Source organism: Macaca fascicularis, chromosome 16 (assembly GCF_037993035.2).
Source record: "Macaca fascicularis isolate 582-1 chromosome 16, T2T-MFA8v1.1".
NCBI lineage: Eukaryota > Metazoa > Chordata > Mammalia > Primates > Cercopithecidae > Macaca > Macaca fascicularis.
In genome coordinates, this window is record NC_088390.1 from 57,931,014 (window position 1) to 57,946,506 (window position 15,493).

Here is a 15,493-nt window from a genome sequence, read left to right on the forward strand (position 1 = left end):
ACGGAAAATCACTAAGTTAAGGCTGCTTAAAGGGGATGTGGAAGACTGGTGGGACGCAGTCTCCCCATTTTCAAGAGATGTCAGCCACCTGTGCTGCCTGAAGCTCTGCCACTTCCTCCTCTCCTCCCCACCTGGGCTATGGGCACCAGCTGGGCCTGTTGCATTGCTGCGTTCTGAGTGTTGGCACTCTGGGAGGTCTAGCTTGTAGTCCCGGCTCTGACACTTGCCAACTAAGCTTGGACGAGTTACTTCATCTCTCTGAGCCTGCACTTCTTGGTCTGGAGGATGAATGTGATGAGACTCCCTGCCATGCCCTGACACCTCACAGGGTCTCTGTGAGGTTCAAATGACTTGTGATGGCAACACAGACAGTGTGCGTGGTTACTGTCATTTTTCATTAGCCTAAGGGCACAGAATGGAAAGGTTCTCATTTCCCTCCTCCAATGAGAACTGGCACCCCAACAGCAGGCTCTGGGCCCTCGGCTGTGATGGAGGAGTGTCTTGGGGTAGCAGAACTAAGGTGAGGTTGCAAAGGCTTCAAGTGTTGTTCTGCCTCTTCCATTTCCTTCTTCCTCTGTTCATCTCCCTCTCACCCCACGGTGCTTCTCCATCCACTCTCTCCTGGAGCAGCTGCCTGCCCCCGTGGCCTCCGCCTGCCCTTGCTGGGCTCAGCCTGTCTCCCTTGGGCTCCAGGTCCATCTCTCCTCATTTCCACCTGGACGTCTTCAACTCAGCATTTCCCAGTGTGGGTGTGTTCTCTCTCCTTGCCTCCACCCCAGCACTCCAAATTGGTCTCCCTGCCCAACTTCCTCATCTCTACCTTCTCATCTCCAGGGCTGGAGAGCTTGGACATTTCTTTTCCTAGTGATAATTTACATACTTGAAACCACTTAATCCTCCTCAAAACAACACTATGAAGTCAGCATTATTATCGTCCCTATTCTGCATATTAGGAAACTGAGGTGTGAAAAAGTTAAGTAACTTACCCTGGGTGGCACAGCTAGGAAGCTGGGATTGAAACCAGGGCTGTCTAACCCCCGAGCTGGTGCCCTTACCCACTAAGCCATGCTGCCCGTGCCATCCACTCCATGGGCAGGACACTGTCGTTTTTTTTTTTTTTCTTGAGACGGAGTCTTGCTCTTGTCACCCAGACTGGATTGCAGTGGTGCAATCCCGGCTCACTGCAACCTTTGACTCCTAGATTCAAGCGATTCTCTTGCCTCAGCCTCCCGAGTAGCTGGGATTACAGGCTCCTGCCACCACGCCTGGCTATTTTTTTGTATTTTTACAACCCTCACGGTCAATATCAGCCATTGCCCATAGCTGTTCTTTACCAGGGCACATTTGTCTTTTGTCCCTAGTTGTACTTTGCTCCTTGAGGGTTACAATGGTGCCCTGGCCTTTGGGGTTCTTCCTATAGTGCTGGGCAGAGTTCTTATCTCCTCCTTTCCCTCCCGTTTTGTTTCTCCTTTCCTCTTCCTCCTCTCCATCTTTTGAGACAATCTGCTTCTCATACTGACTGTCTCATCTGTCCCAAAGTTGGCAGTTGAGGTCAACTGCCGTCCCTGTCAATACCCCACTGGGGCACAAACTCAGGAGTAGTGCTGCAGTCACAGTGAAGGAGAAGACAGGAAACCTGAAAACCTGGCAGGATTCTCTGGCAGACACCAAGCCATCTTCATCTTTCAGTGTGCTCAGCACATGGCTGGTATTAAATTGAATTGACTCGCCACTGGGCATTATGAAATTATACAATAAAGTATATTCATTGTGATGAGTCCTGAGTCATCAAGAAAAGGTTATGTTATATGTTGTCGGGGAATTATATAATCTATTTCAGGAAAATTTATTTCCCAATTAGGCAAATTAAATACATTTTTTTCCGCTTGAAAAAAATTGGCTTAAAGCGATCTGGAAAATCCATTTATGTGCAATACTGTTTTCTGACAATGGCAGGTGGAGGAGGTGGCCTGTATATTGAGTAGCCTTGGCTTATCTGTCTTTATATAAATGCATCCTTGGTTGTTTCACATGTGTGTTGACTCCCTGAATGGTCCTGAGGCTTCCCATGACAGAGGTGACAGTTTCTAGTGTCCCCTCCTTGCATGAGGCTTTGCATGCACCAAAGGCCCTTATCAAATGCACATTGTCTGGCCGACCCTGCTTCCTCCTCCTTGACCCCTTGGGTTGGGGTCTAGTGAGCTTTTGAAACGGCCTGGATGAGCCGTGTCTCTTGTCTTTTTCATTATTTCTGCTGTTCACTCCCCTGCACCTCCTCCTTCCACATTGCCACTTCCACTTTGGCTCTCTGTGCACATGTATATACATGTGAGGGGGCAAATGTCTGTCCCCACCACTGCCTCTTGGATTTGTGAGATCCGTCCTCTCTCGGTAATGCCCAGCTCAGAGCTGGCTGAGCACCCACTCAGGTATTTCTTCATGAACTGTTCCACATGAGGTAGACATCTCTGAGTTCCTCTGTGATCAGGCGACCCCCAGCTGTCTCTGTTTGCCCATGACTGAGGGGTTTCCTAGAATTCAGGACTTGCAGTTCTAAAACTGGGACAGTCCGGTTTGCCTGGCACAGTTGGTAACCTTATCTGTGGACATGCCCTGGGGTGCCTTTTCCTTGTGGGCAGCCCTAAAACAAGACTTCTGTGTCATTAATATCCCCAGAATCCCCTCAGATGGCTGAGGTGGGACCCAGGCATCAGCGTTCTTAAAAGGCTGCCCACATGCTTCTAATAAACCCCAGAGGCTGAGGAATCATTGCTGCCAAAGTAAAACCATGGTGTCGGGGGGTTTTCTTGACTCATCCCTTCCCCTGCGGATAGATGTTTTGTGGGTCACAGTGAGAGTGTCCCGACCATGTCTTATGTGACTGCATCCGCACCCACCCCAGGGCTCTGGAGACTTGGAGGGGGTAGTCCTGGGATTCCTGGGACCTCCTCTGGCTCTGACACAGCCCAGGTGTCACCCTGGCTCCTGGGTGTTCGTCCCTGCTGGCTCTGGAGCCTTGTCTCCACCAGGAGTTTCTGGTTTCCGGCATGCCATGGCCTCGGGTGACCAGAGGTCAGCTACACTGCCTCCTGGCCTGTGGTTCCCTTCCAGGAAACTCTCCACCTTCAATGCATACATGGAGGACCACAGCTACAATGTGGAGCAGATATGGAGAGATATTGAGGACGTCATCATCAAGACCCTCATCTCGGCGCACCCCATCGTCAGGCATAACTACCACACCTGCTTCCCCAGCCACACACTCAGCAGCGCCTGCTTTGAGGTCCTGGGCTTCGACATTTTGTTGGACCGCAGACTCAAACCCTGGCTGCTGGAGGTAGGGAAGTTTGGGCGAGGGGCGAAAACGGACTCTTGTTATTGGGGCCAGCTCGCTTCAAGGATTCCGTCCTGTCCTCCTGGCTTACCTGAATTGTTTCAACTTCCCAGGCCACTTCCTCCTATGGTGCCTGCTGCATGGGGCTTCTCTCTTAGCTGAGAAGTGGCCACCAGAGGGGGGTAGACAGCTGGGAATTAGATAATTCCTTTGCCTTCTTGAGGTCCTCTCAGACAAGGAAGTGCTGATCTCAGGCACAGAGTGATTCTAAAGACAGCTCGACCTTTTGTAACAGAGTTGTCTCCCAGAAAGGGGCGTTCTTCGTCAAAGCTGGGTTGGCAACGTTCAGTATCAGACAGGAGCGACTGTGCCCCACTCTTAGGGGCCTGGACTACTCAGTTCACACACACCAGCAGAGAGTGTCCTGGGGCTTACTGCCACTGAAATGGGTAGGGGGCCATGCAGTGAGTTTCCTGCCTCCCTGAGACCCATGGGTGGTGAGAGGAGGAGGAGAAGCTTTCCTGGCAGCTGCCTCTCTTCCTGAAAGAATTGTCCCCAGGAGCCCTCTCACATGGCCCTTCAGGGAGCGTCGTGAGGAGCAAAGGGTGCTAGTGCCAGGTTCGGTGACACAGGTCAGACTTTGGGGTGGAGAACCCAGGACTACAGGTCAGATTCCTGCAGCTTTGCCCTGCTTTCATTCCCAGTCCTTGTTTCCAGGTATGGCGGGAGGAAGAGGGATGTGCCTGTTTGCAGCCCTTACCCAAAGAGCAGAATGAGCCACCAGGAGCAAGCCCTTCAGAAACTTCTAGAAATCTGCAAATGTCACATGGTGCCTCCAAACAATACAGACTTTTCAGTGTGCAGGAATAAGTCCTTCCCTCCTCCCACTGTCTCCCCTCCACCCTGGCCAGGCTCCTGAATGCCACTCCTCTCTACCTCCTGTGTCCGAGCCTGTCCCTTTGGGCAGTACCCCTTCCATTCTGCTCTCTGGATGCCCAGTGCACATGAGGGAACACATGCACCCCAGATGGAGTGGAACACACACACCAAAGAGAGGGTAGCCCTGATGCTCCCAAAGAAGAAAGGCCTGAGATAAAAGCTGGTTTAACTACAGGGAGTTATGCTTCCTCCTTTTTTCACCACGGCTCCAGTCCAGATGCTCTCCCCTCCCTTCCTCTCATCTTGGTAGTCAGGCCCTGAGGTGGGCTGTGGTAGCACCCTGGAGGTGGCATCTCGGCCTCACTCTCTGTTTTCGCTTTGGATGGCTTTGTCACCAGTTGCCCATCTTGCCCTCACAGGTCAACCACTCTCCAAGCTTCTCCACCGACTCTCGGTTGGATAAAGAGGTGAAAGATGGTCTGCTGTATGACACTTTGGTCCTGATCAACCTGGAAAGCTGTGACAAGAAGAAAGTCTTGGAGGAGGAGAGACAACGGGGGCAGTTCCTGCAGCAGTGTTGTTCTCGGGAGATGAGGTACAGTAGCACTCCCCAGCCTTGGGGGTCTCTCTCTCTCTCTGACTCCCCTGCTCCCAGTAAGAATGGTCTGTCCCGGGCCGGGTGCAGTGGTTCACGCCTGTAATCCCAGCACTTTGGGAGGCTGAGGCGGGAGGATCACCTGAGGTCAGGAGTTCAAGACCAGCCTGGCCTGGTGAAACTCCGTCTCTACTAAAAATACAAAAAAATTAGCTGGCCGTGGTGGCACACGCCTGTAATCCCAGCTACTCAGGAGGCTGAGGCAGGAGAATTGCTTGAACCTGGGAGACGGAGGTTGCAGTGAGCCGAGATCACACCACTGCACTCCAGCCTGGGTGACAGAGTGAAACTCCATCTCAAGTAAATAAATAAATACATAAATAAATAAAATAACGGTCTGTCTTGGTCCAAATTATGACTCGACAGCCTACTAGTTATGTGGCCTTTCTGTCACTTCTCTGAGCCTCAGTGATCTTTCTATGAAATGGAGCTATGATACATAAGGTTGTTGGGTGAATGAAATGAGATAATGCATATAAAAGGCTTAGCAAAGCACTTGGCACTATAATACATATCGAAGGCTATTATAATCTTGCCTGGAGTTGGAGGGGGTCATTTTAACAAATGATAATCCCATTTGGAAAATGAGCTTATACTGGCAGAATGTAGCAGTTTGAATAGTTTTACTTGGAATATTCCTTTGTTCCTAGAAATAGGAGATTAAGTTACAGATATATAGCTATATATAATGGATAGAAATTAATTAATATTATGTGAAGCTTTAGGAATTACCAGCATAAAAATAAGACCATTCCTTTATTTTTACTATAAAGAAAGATGTGTCTGTCCTTCTCCATGTTCCCATGTTGCCAGGAGCTAACGTCCCCTGCTTCCTGCTGGGCAGCACTTGCCTTGTAACTGGGGCTTCCATTCTGTAGAGAGATTGTAGTGTCCGGAGACTCTGAGCCTAGTCAAGGGGATTCTTTGTTGCTTTTCAGACCCCACTACAGCCCCCTGCACTCCTCATGGGCAGAGCCAGTCTAATCTTTTGGGGTTGAGTTTCTGGAACTGATGCCATAAATAGCATTTATGTTTGGAAAGCACCATGTTTCTCAGGCACTTGCACTGTCTTCCCTGTAAGGAGTGGGCAGCTAGGTAGGGTGGAGTGCCATGTGGCCTTGTTCTGGAAGCCAAGGAAACCAAGACGCCAGAAAGGGAACTGACTTGTACAAGGTCACCCTGCTGGTAAATGACAGCTCTGGACCCAATGCCCAGTGGGTCTGCTGCCTGGGATTCCAGGATGCCTTTCGCCATGTCCTGCCATCTCTATACTCCCCGAGAAGGAGGCAGTGTCCTGTTGAGGAGCAGCTGTCAGGTTAAGGGCCTTCTCTGAATCAGTCTCCTCATTATTTTTCCTTGGATATTTCTGTGGCTCTGGGTTTCCCTGCTGTAAAAGGGGGCTTATCATTTCTCCCTACCTGACCCCCACTTCCCCAGGGGGCTGTGAGGAAGAATGAGATCATTGCAGCTCATAAACGGTCATCAAGGTCATCCAGGAAGCCCTCAAATTCAGCAAAAGTACAGCGGCTATTCTGTAGAGAAGGGTAATCAGGACTGTGAATGGGAAGGTGGTGACAGTCTGCCTAGTCAGAACTAAGCCGAGTGGAAAATGGGTTTTACTTGGAACAGGACAGAATTTGGTGAGTTGTCAAAAAGACTGTGCTAACCAGCTCTTAGTGCATATGACGTTGGCTGTCCCAGGAGGGCTAGAATCTCCTTTCAGGGAAACAGTCATGCATTTATTCAGCAAACCCTGATTGACCACCATTATGTGCAAGGCCTCCATCGGGCCCTAGACGACCTCCAGCTTGGACATGTCCCTTCCAGGCTTTGTCCCAAGAAAACCTGACAGCAGCCCCATGTTCTGCTTCCCAACAGGATTGAGGAAGTCAAGGGTTTCCGGGCCATGCAGTTAAAGAAAACTGAAACATATGAGAAGGAAAACTGTGGAGGGTTCCGACTGATTTATCCCAGTCTGAATTCGGAGAAGTATGAGAAGTTTTTCCAGGACAACAACTCCCTCTTCCAAAATACTGTTGCTTCCAGGGCTCGGGAGGAGTATGCCCGGTAGGAAGGCATCCGGGATGAGGTTGGTGGGGGGTTCTGGGGATTGTTTGTGATCTATTGGCTGACTGGCCTGGAGTGGCAGGGAGAGTCCCCAACCATGGAAGTTGCCAGAGCAGCCAGGCACCGTGGCTCATGCCTGTAGTCCTAGCACTTTAGGAGGCCAAAGCAGGTGGATGGCATGAACCCAGGAGTTCAAGACCAGCCTGGACAACATGGCGAAACCCCATCTCTGCAAAAAAACAAAAAGGAAAATTAGCCAGGCATGGTTGCCTGTGCCTATACTCCCAGCTACTCAGGAGGCTGAGGTAGGAGAATCACCTGAGCTCAGGGCAGAGGGGTGGAGGCTGCAGTGAGTTGTGACTGCACCCCTGCACTCCAGCCTGGGTGTCAGAGTCAGACCTTGTCTCAAAGAAAAGCAAAAACAGAAAGTTGCCAGATGAACATCTGCCCTGGTCTCACAAGGACAAGGAATTGGAAGATTCCCTGTGTGAAGTGGAGAGAGGTAACTCTTTCTAGAAACTGACTCCCGAGGATAGCCACCCCCTCAAAGCTGCCTCATGGATTCACACAGGCATAAACTCCAGGAGCTGGAGGGAGTCATCCACTGAGTGCAGTCCTCTCCTACCAGCTCATTTTATGGAAAGAGAGGGCAGAGCAGAGGAGTGATCACATATAAAGATGATGACGGAAGAGGGACCAGAACTCCCCTGTGTCCTGACTCATGAGACTGAGTTATTTCTGCTATATTATGTCACCTTTTGTCCACTCTCAGCATCCATTGGCTACAGAGGCCCAGCACATGAAATGGCCCAATATGAGAGCCTTTGGCTTTAGCCTCCTACCCAGACCCTCTTCCTGGTACCTGCCATGGATGGGAACTGGCCTGCTGGGAAGTGGGGAACAGATAGGGGTGTGGTGGACTAGGGAATAGCCCCCTTACTGCACATCTCTCCTTGGATGCTGTTCCCACACGGGGGATGGTATGCTTGGCAGAATGATGCTTTCCTCCACACCCTGCTCCTTAACCTTCAATCACTTGTGCAGACTGGATATGTTGGAGGAGGGAATGTGGAACTTGCTACCTCTTCGCCCAGTCATGTCCATCCCTCAAGGAGAATGCTTGCCTGCGCAGCGCATCCATAACCCCCATGACATTCACTTGTTCTTCATGGGCAGGCAGCTGATCCAGGAGCTGAGACTAAAACGGGAAAAAAAGCCCTTCCAAATGAAGAAGAAGGTAGAGATGCAGGGGGAATCGGCAGGCGAGCAAGTGAGAAAGAAGGGCGTGAGGGGCTGGCAACAGAAACAGCAGCAGAAAGACAAGGCTGCCACCCAAGCCTCCAAACAGGTAAACCCGGATCATGGGGAACACACGTAGCCAGCACCTTTCCCCACCTGGGCCTGATCTGTGGAGGGTGCTGAGGAGACCACTGCTCAGAGCCCAGACACACTGAAGGGCTGCACAGAGGGCTTGGCAATGATGGGGTGGTGCGGGGAGCCCTGAAGGCACACAAGAGCTGGCATCTTTTAGAGAATCCCTCCATCCAGGCAACAGAGGACTCTCACCGGTCTGTCCTGCTTGCCTCCTCCAGTAGGAGTAAGAGCAGCCAGGCCATGCTGGGAGGCTGAGCACGAACCTTATTTAGGGAACCTTATTCAGGGCTTCAGGAGTGCATATACTCCTGGTCCTCAACTGCAGCTTGGGTTGGAATGCTCCCCTCTAGTAGGCCAGGGCACAGTGGAGAGAGCAGGCTATGGGGAAGAGCTTCTGGGAGCAGGACTCTCAGAACATTACATGGGATGCTGATCATGGCTGGGTCTATCCTCTATGCAAAGCGTGGACCAGTCTTGGCTGTGGGTCAGCTGTCCAGTTGGCCTGTGGTCTGTCTTCGCCTTCTCTGCTTAGCACTCTCTTCTAGCTCAGTGGGAAGATTCAGCTGAGTTTTCAATCCATCTCCTTTGTCTCAAAGACTCACCTGGATTAGAGATTTTTGTTTCATATTATTTAACTTTGTTAGGGTCACAGACCCTTTAAGAATTTGATAAAAGCTATGGAATCTCTTGCCAGAAAGTACAAAATGCACAGTTTTTAAACTGCAATTTCAAGTGGAAAAAATTTGCACTTTTTAAAAGTGCAATTTCAGACCCTGTGAAGCTATCCACGAGTCCTGTAAGAGTCCCAGAATTCCAGGTTGAGAGCCCCATGTTAGAGAAATTTTGCTATCCACTGCTTTCCTTCTCCTCATTTCCTTTGCACCTACCCCTGGGTGCAGATGAATCTGGAAGTGGATAGAGCTGGGTTCCCATGGGCTGTGTGTTGTGGTTTCCTCCTCCCCAGTACATCCAGCCATTGACATTAGTGTCCTACGCACCTGACTTGCTCTCGAGTGTCAGAGATGAAAGGAAAAATGAAACAGACAGCAGCTTCAATGAGAAAGCCCCCATGAAGGAGGCCGGCCCTGTTTCCGCCAAGCCGACGTCTGCGAGGCCCTCCAGTTCTGTACCAGACCTGAGGAATATCAGTCTCAGCAGCTCCGAGTTGGAGCCCAGTAAACCCAACTTCAGCGTAAAGGAGGCCAAGTCTGCCTCTGCAGTGAACGTTTTCGCTGGCACTGTGGTAAGTAGTGAGCCGAGCTCTGGGAGGGAGTGGTGGGAGTCTCGCTTACTGGTCCTTTTTCTACCCCCAACTTGCTGTGACCCTTTGAGTAGGCCACTGAGCCTCTCTGGGCCTTGGTGTCTCCCCTTGAGAAGCCCACACTGTGGAATGGCATAGCTGCTGGGAGGACGGGCATTTAGGAAGGCGCTTTTGTGAGTCCCCTCTTGGGAAGCAGGTTATCCTCTGGAGTGGTTCCTAGAGCTGCTGTGGCAAATTGCCTCCAACTTGGTGGAGGCAACACCGTTTATTCTCTCACAGTTCTTGAGGCTGGAAGTCTGAAACCAAGGTGTTGGCAGGACCATGCTCCATCTCAGGGCTCTAGGGGGAAGATCCTTCCTTGCTTCTTGCTGGATTCTGTCTGGTGCATGCTGAGTGCTTGGCAGTCCTTGGTTTGTGGCAGCATAACTCCAATCTCTACCTCTGGTGTCACGTGACTTTCTTCTCTGTGCTTCTCCTCTGTGTATCTTTTCTTTTTTCTTTCTTTCTTTCTTTCTTTCTTTTTTTTTTTTTGAGACAAGGTCTGGCTCTGTTACCCAGGCTGGAGTGCAGTGGTGTAATCTCTGTTCACTGCAACCTCTGCCTCCCACGCTCAAGCCATCCTCCCACCTCAGCCTCCCAAGTAGCTGGGACTACAGGCACACACCACCACGCCCGGCTAATTTTTGTATTTTTTGTCGAGAAGATTTCACCATGTTGCCCATGCTGGTCTTGAACTCATGAGCTCAAGCCTCCCAAAGTGTTGAGATTACAGATGTGAGCCACCACGCCTGGCCTTCCTCTGTGTATCTTTACATGGTCTTCTTATAAGGACACCAGTCATTGGATTTAGGGCCTACCCTAATCCAGTGTGATCTCATCTTAACTTGACTAATCATACCTGTGAAGACCCTGTCTCCAAATAAGGTTTTGGTAGTACACCTTTGAACTCAGCACAGCCTTAACAGTATTTCTCAAACTCTGTTGATATACAGACACCTTGTTTTGAAGGAAAGAAAACTCTCTCAGACCCCCATGGTAGACTTAAATTATTTTTATGAATATATACAAGCATAAAACCAGATATAAAATATTTATACTTAGAGCACTTAGGCAACCATAGAACCAAACCAAAACAAATAGCACCAATGAAATTCAAATAAAAGCTGGGCGCAGTGGCTCATGCCTGTTATCCCAGCACTTTGGGAGGCCGAAGCAGGTGGATCACTGGAGGTCAGGAGTTTGAGACCAGCTTGGCCAACATGGTGAAACCCCGTCTCTACTAAAATACAAAAATTAGCTAGGTGTGGTGGTGCATGCCTGTCATTTCAGCTACTTGGGAGGCTGAGACAAGAGAATTGCTTGCCCGGGAGGCGGAGGTTGCAGTGAGCCCAGATCATGCCACTGCACTCCAGCCCGGGCAACAGAGTGAGACTCTATCTCAAAAAAAAAAAAAAAAGATCAAATAAAAAATATTCACTTAAGGTGACAGCTGACTTTCTATTTTTGCAGAAACAAAGTTGCCACATGAATATGGTACTAAGTGCCCTAGCACAGATCTCTTTGTGTTCCTCCCGCTGAAGCCCACCAAGGGCTGACTCTGCTGTAATTACTGGAAAATCTTCAGCATTGTTGGGCCTTCATTTGGACCAAGTGCAGTAGAGAGTAGGGCAATGTTTTTCAAAATTTTAGCCATAGGCCACAGTAAGAAATCCACTTTATTTCACAATCCATCACCCTGCCCCACCTCCCACGCACACACCTGGAAAAAAGTTTCTAAAACAGTGCTTAGGCATACTACATATGATACCTCAATTAACATTTTATATACCGTGCTATTCTGTCTGTTCTATTCTTTGAAAAAGTACCAGTTAAGGCTGGGCACAGTGACTCACTCCTGCAATCTCAGCACTTTAGGAGGCCAAGGTGGGTGGATCACCTGAGGTCAGGAGTTCAAGACCAGCCTGGTCAACATGGTGAAACCCCATTTCTATAAAAATACAAAACCTAGCCAGCCATGGTGGTGCGTGCCTGTAATCCTAGCTACTCGGGGGGCTAAGGCAGGAGAATTGCTTGAACCTGGGAGGCAGAGGTTGCAGTGAGCCGAGATCGAGCCTGGGTGATAGAGTGAGACTTTGTCTCAAAAACAAACAAACAAACAAAACAAACAAAAAAGAAAGAAAGAAAAAAAGTATATATATTTACAAACCATGTGTCTGATAAGGGATTTGCCTTAGTCTGTTCAGGCTACTATAACAAAATGCCTTAGACTGGGTAACTTATAAACAATAGAAATTTATTTCTTACAGTTCCAGAGGCTGGGAAGTCCAAGATCAAGGCGCTGGCAAGTTTGATGTCTGGTGAGGGCCTATCCCTCATAGATGGCAGCTTCTTGCTGTGTCCTCACATGGTGGAAGGAGCTAGCTAACTCTCTGAGGCCTGTTTTATAAGGGTACCAAATCCATTCATGAGGGTTCTGCCCTTATCACCTAGTCATCTCCCAAAGGCCCCACCTCTTACTATCATCCCCTTGGGGGTTAGGACTTCAACATGAATTTTGGGGGAATATCAACATTCACACCATAGCAGGCTTAATATCCAGCATATATGAAGAATTCCTACATCTCAACAGCAACAAAAATACAATTTAAAAATAGACAAAGGACTTGAACGAACATTTTTCTAAAGAAGATAAACAAATGGCCAATAGCATGAAAAGATGCTCAACATCACTAGTCATCGGGGAAATGCACATCAAAACCATGAAATATCACCTCATAGCTGTTAGGATAGTCATTACTTTAAAAAAAATGAAAAACAGAGGGGCCGGGCGCAGTGCCTCACGCCTGTAATCCCAGCACTTTGGAGGCTGAGATGGGTGAATCACGAGGTCAGGAGATCGAGACCATCCTGGCGAACACGGTGAAACCCTATCTCTACTAAAAATACAAAAAATTAGCTGGGCATGGTGGCAGGCGCCTGTAGTCCCAGCTACTTGGGAGGCTAAGGCAGGAGAATGGCGTGAACCCAGGAGGTGGAGCTTACAGTGAGCCAAGATCGCACCACTGCATTCCAGCCTGGGCAACAGAACGAGACTGTGCCTCAAAAACAACAACAACAACAACAAACCAGAAAATAAGCCTTGGTGAGGATGTGGAGAAATTGGAATCTTTTTTTTTTTTTTTTTTTTTTTTTGAGACGGAGTCTCGCTCTGTCCCCCTGGCTGGAGTGCAGTGGTGCGATCTCGGCTCACTGCAAGCTCCGCCTCCCAGGTTCCTGCCATTCTCCTGCCTCAGTCTCCCAAGTAGCTGGGACTACAGGCGCCCGCCACCGCGCCCGGCTAATTTTTTGTATTTTTAGTAGATACGGGGTTTCACCGTGTTAGCCAGGATGGTCTCAATCTCCTGACCTTGTGATCCGCCCGCCTCGGCCTCCCAAAGTGCTGGGATTACAGGCATGAGCCACCGTGCCCGGCCTAGAAATTGGAATCTTTCTGCACTCTTGATGGGAGTGTAAAATGCTGCAGCCTCTAAGAAAACAATGCAGAGCTTCCTCAAAAAATTAAAAATAGGGCCAGGTGCGGTGGCTCATGCCTGTAATCCCAGCACTTTGGGAGGCTGAGGCAGGCAGATCACTTAAGGCCAAGAGTTGAAGACCAGCCTAGCCAACATCGTGAAACCCCATCTCTACTAAAAATACAAAAATTAGCCAGGTGTGGTGGCACACACATGTAATGCCAGCTCCTCAGGAGGCTGAGGCAGGAGAATTGCTTCAACCCGGGAGGCGGGTTTACAGTGAGCCAAGATCACGCCACTGCACTCCAGCCTGGGCAATATAGTGAGACTCTTGTCTAAAAAAAAAAAAAAAATTAAAAATAGAATTACCATCCCACTAACCATCCCACTCCTGTGTATATATCCAAAATAATTGAAAACAGGATCTCAAAAAGATATTTGCACACCCATGTTCATTGCAGCATTTTTCATAATAGCCAAGAGGTAGAAGCAACCTAAAATGTCCATCAACCGCAGATAAATGAATAAAGAAAATGTGGTATATACATATAATGAAATATTATTCAGCCTTAAAAAAGAGTAATCCTGTCAAATGCTGCAATGGGACTTAACCTTGAGGATGTTTATGCTAAGTGAAAGAAGCTAGTCACAGAAAGATAAATACTGTTATGATTCCACTTCTGTGAAGTATCTAGAGTAGCCACTCTTACAAAGTGGAATCATGGTTGCCAGGAACTGGGCGGAGGGAGAGAAAGGGGAATTGTCTAATAAATACAGAAGTTAAGTTTCACAAGGTGCAGAAGTTCTAGAGATCTCTTGCACAACAAATGTGCATATAGTTAACACTACTACATATAGAACACTTTAAAATGACTAAGATGGTAGATTTTATGTTATTTATTTATTTATTTATTTATTTATTTATTTATTTATTTTAACCACAATTTGAAATAGAGTTTATGCTTTGGAGATCTGGCTGCCTTCGATTGGATCCTGGAGTCTCCTTTTAGTAGATACGGAACTTCCTTTTAGTCACTTTAAATTCTCTAAGCCTCGGTTTTCCCATTTAAAGAATGGATTTTTAAAAATAGAGTCTGGGCGCAGTGGCTCACATCTGTAATGCCAGCATTTTGGGAGGCTGAGGTGGGCAGATCATTTGAGGTCAGGAGTTCGCTGAGGCAGGAGAATCGCTTGGACCCGGAGGGAGAGATTGCAGTGAGCTGAGATTGTGCCATTGCACGCCAGCCTGGGCGACAAGAACCAAACTCCATCTCAAAATAAATAAACAAAATGTATTTAAATATAATTTGATTATACATCTCATTCTATGTCCTCTTTTTTTTTTTTTTTTTTTTCTGAGCCCTGTTTTTTTCCTAAGATTACATTTACTCAAATCTTTTTTTTTTTTTTTTTGAGATGGAGTCTCGCTCTGTCGCCCAGGCTGGAGTGCAGTGGCCGGATCTCAGCTCACTACAAGCTCCGCCTCCCGGGTTCACGCCATTCTCCTGCCTCAGCCTCCGGAGTAGCTGGGACTACAGGCGCCCGCCACCTCGCCCGGCTAGTTTTTTGTATTTTTTAGTAGAGACGGGGTTTCACCGTGTTAGCCAGGATGGTCTCGATCTCCTGACCTCGTGATCCACCCGTCTCGGCCTCCCAAAGTGCTGGGATTACAGGCTTGAGCCACCGCGCCCGGCCCTCAAATCTTAACTGTACAATTTCGGCAAATAAATGTACCCTATAACCTACAGGCTATAATGATATATCATGATACAGAACATTTTGATATCTCCAGAAAGTTTCCTCCTGTTTCTTCCCAAGCAATTTCCCCCCCCTCATCCCTCCTCAAGGCATCTGCTACCCTAACTCTGACTTCTTTGACTTTTTCACCTTAGTTTTGCCTGTTCTAGAATTTTACGTACATGGAATAATATAGTATATATTCTTTTGTGTATGGCTTCTTTGGCTCAGTACCATATCCCTGAGATAAATCCATGTTGTTGAGCTAATCAGTAGTTTGCTAAATTGTATTTCACTGTACAGACATACTACAGTTTGTTTATCCATTCACCTATTGACAGACTTTTGGGTTGTTCCCAGTTTTTTGTTTGGTTGTTCATTTTATGGTCATTAAAGCTCCTGTGAACATTTTTGTAAACAGCTTTTTGTGGACAAATGTTTTCATTTCCTTGTATAACTACCTAGGAGAAAGATCATTGGATCAAAAGGTAAATCTATATGTAACTTTACAAGAAACTCCAAAGTGACTGTATTATTGTACATTTTAACTAGCAATTTATGAGAGTTCCAGTTGCTCCATAGCTCCATATCTTTGTTAACGTTTTGGTGTTATCTGTCTTTTTTTTTTTGAGATAGAGTCTCGCTCTGTTGCCCAGGCTAGAGTGCAGTGGCAC

The 15,493-nt window shown here is 48.1% G+C and overlaps 1 protein-coding gene across 5 annotated transcripts in view; it reads left to right on the top strand.

Moving 5' to 3' along the window:
* The window catches only part of TTLL6 (tubulin tyrosine ligase like 6), a 53,744-nt gene that overhangs the window by 22,055 nt on the left and 16,196 nt on the right, over positions 1-15,493 (top strand). For all 5 annotated transcript variants that reach the window (XM_074019381.1, XM_065531376.2, XM_065531377.2 and 2 more), the window contains 5 exons: positions 3,112-3,337; positions 4,633-4,808; positions 6,747-6,935; positions 8,112-8,283; positions 9,274-9,552. In XM_074019381.1, coding sequence (XP_073875482.1) covers positions 3,112-3,337; positions 4,633-4,808; positions 6,747-6,935; positions 8,112-8,283; positions 9,274-9,552 — 1,042 coding nt within the window. The remainder of the gene's footprint in view (positions 1-3,111; positions 3,338-4,632; positions 4,809-6,746; positions 6,936-8,111; positions 8,284-9,273; positions 9,553-15,493) is intronic.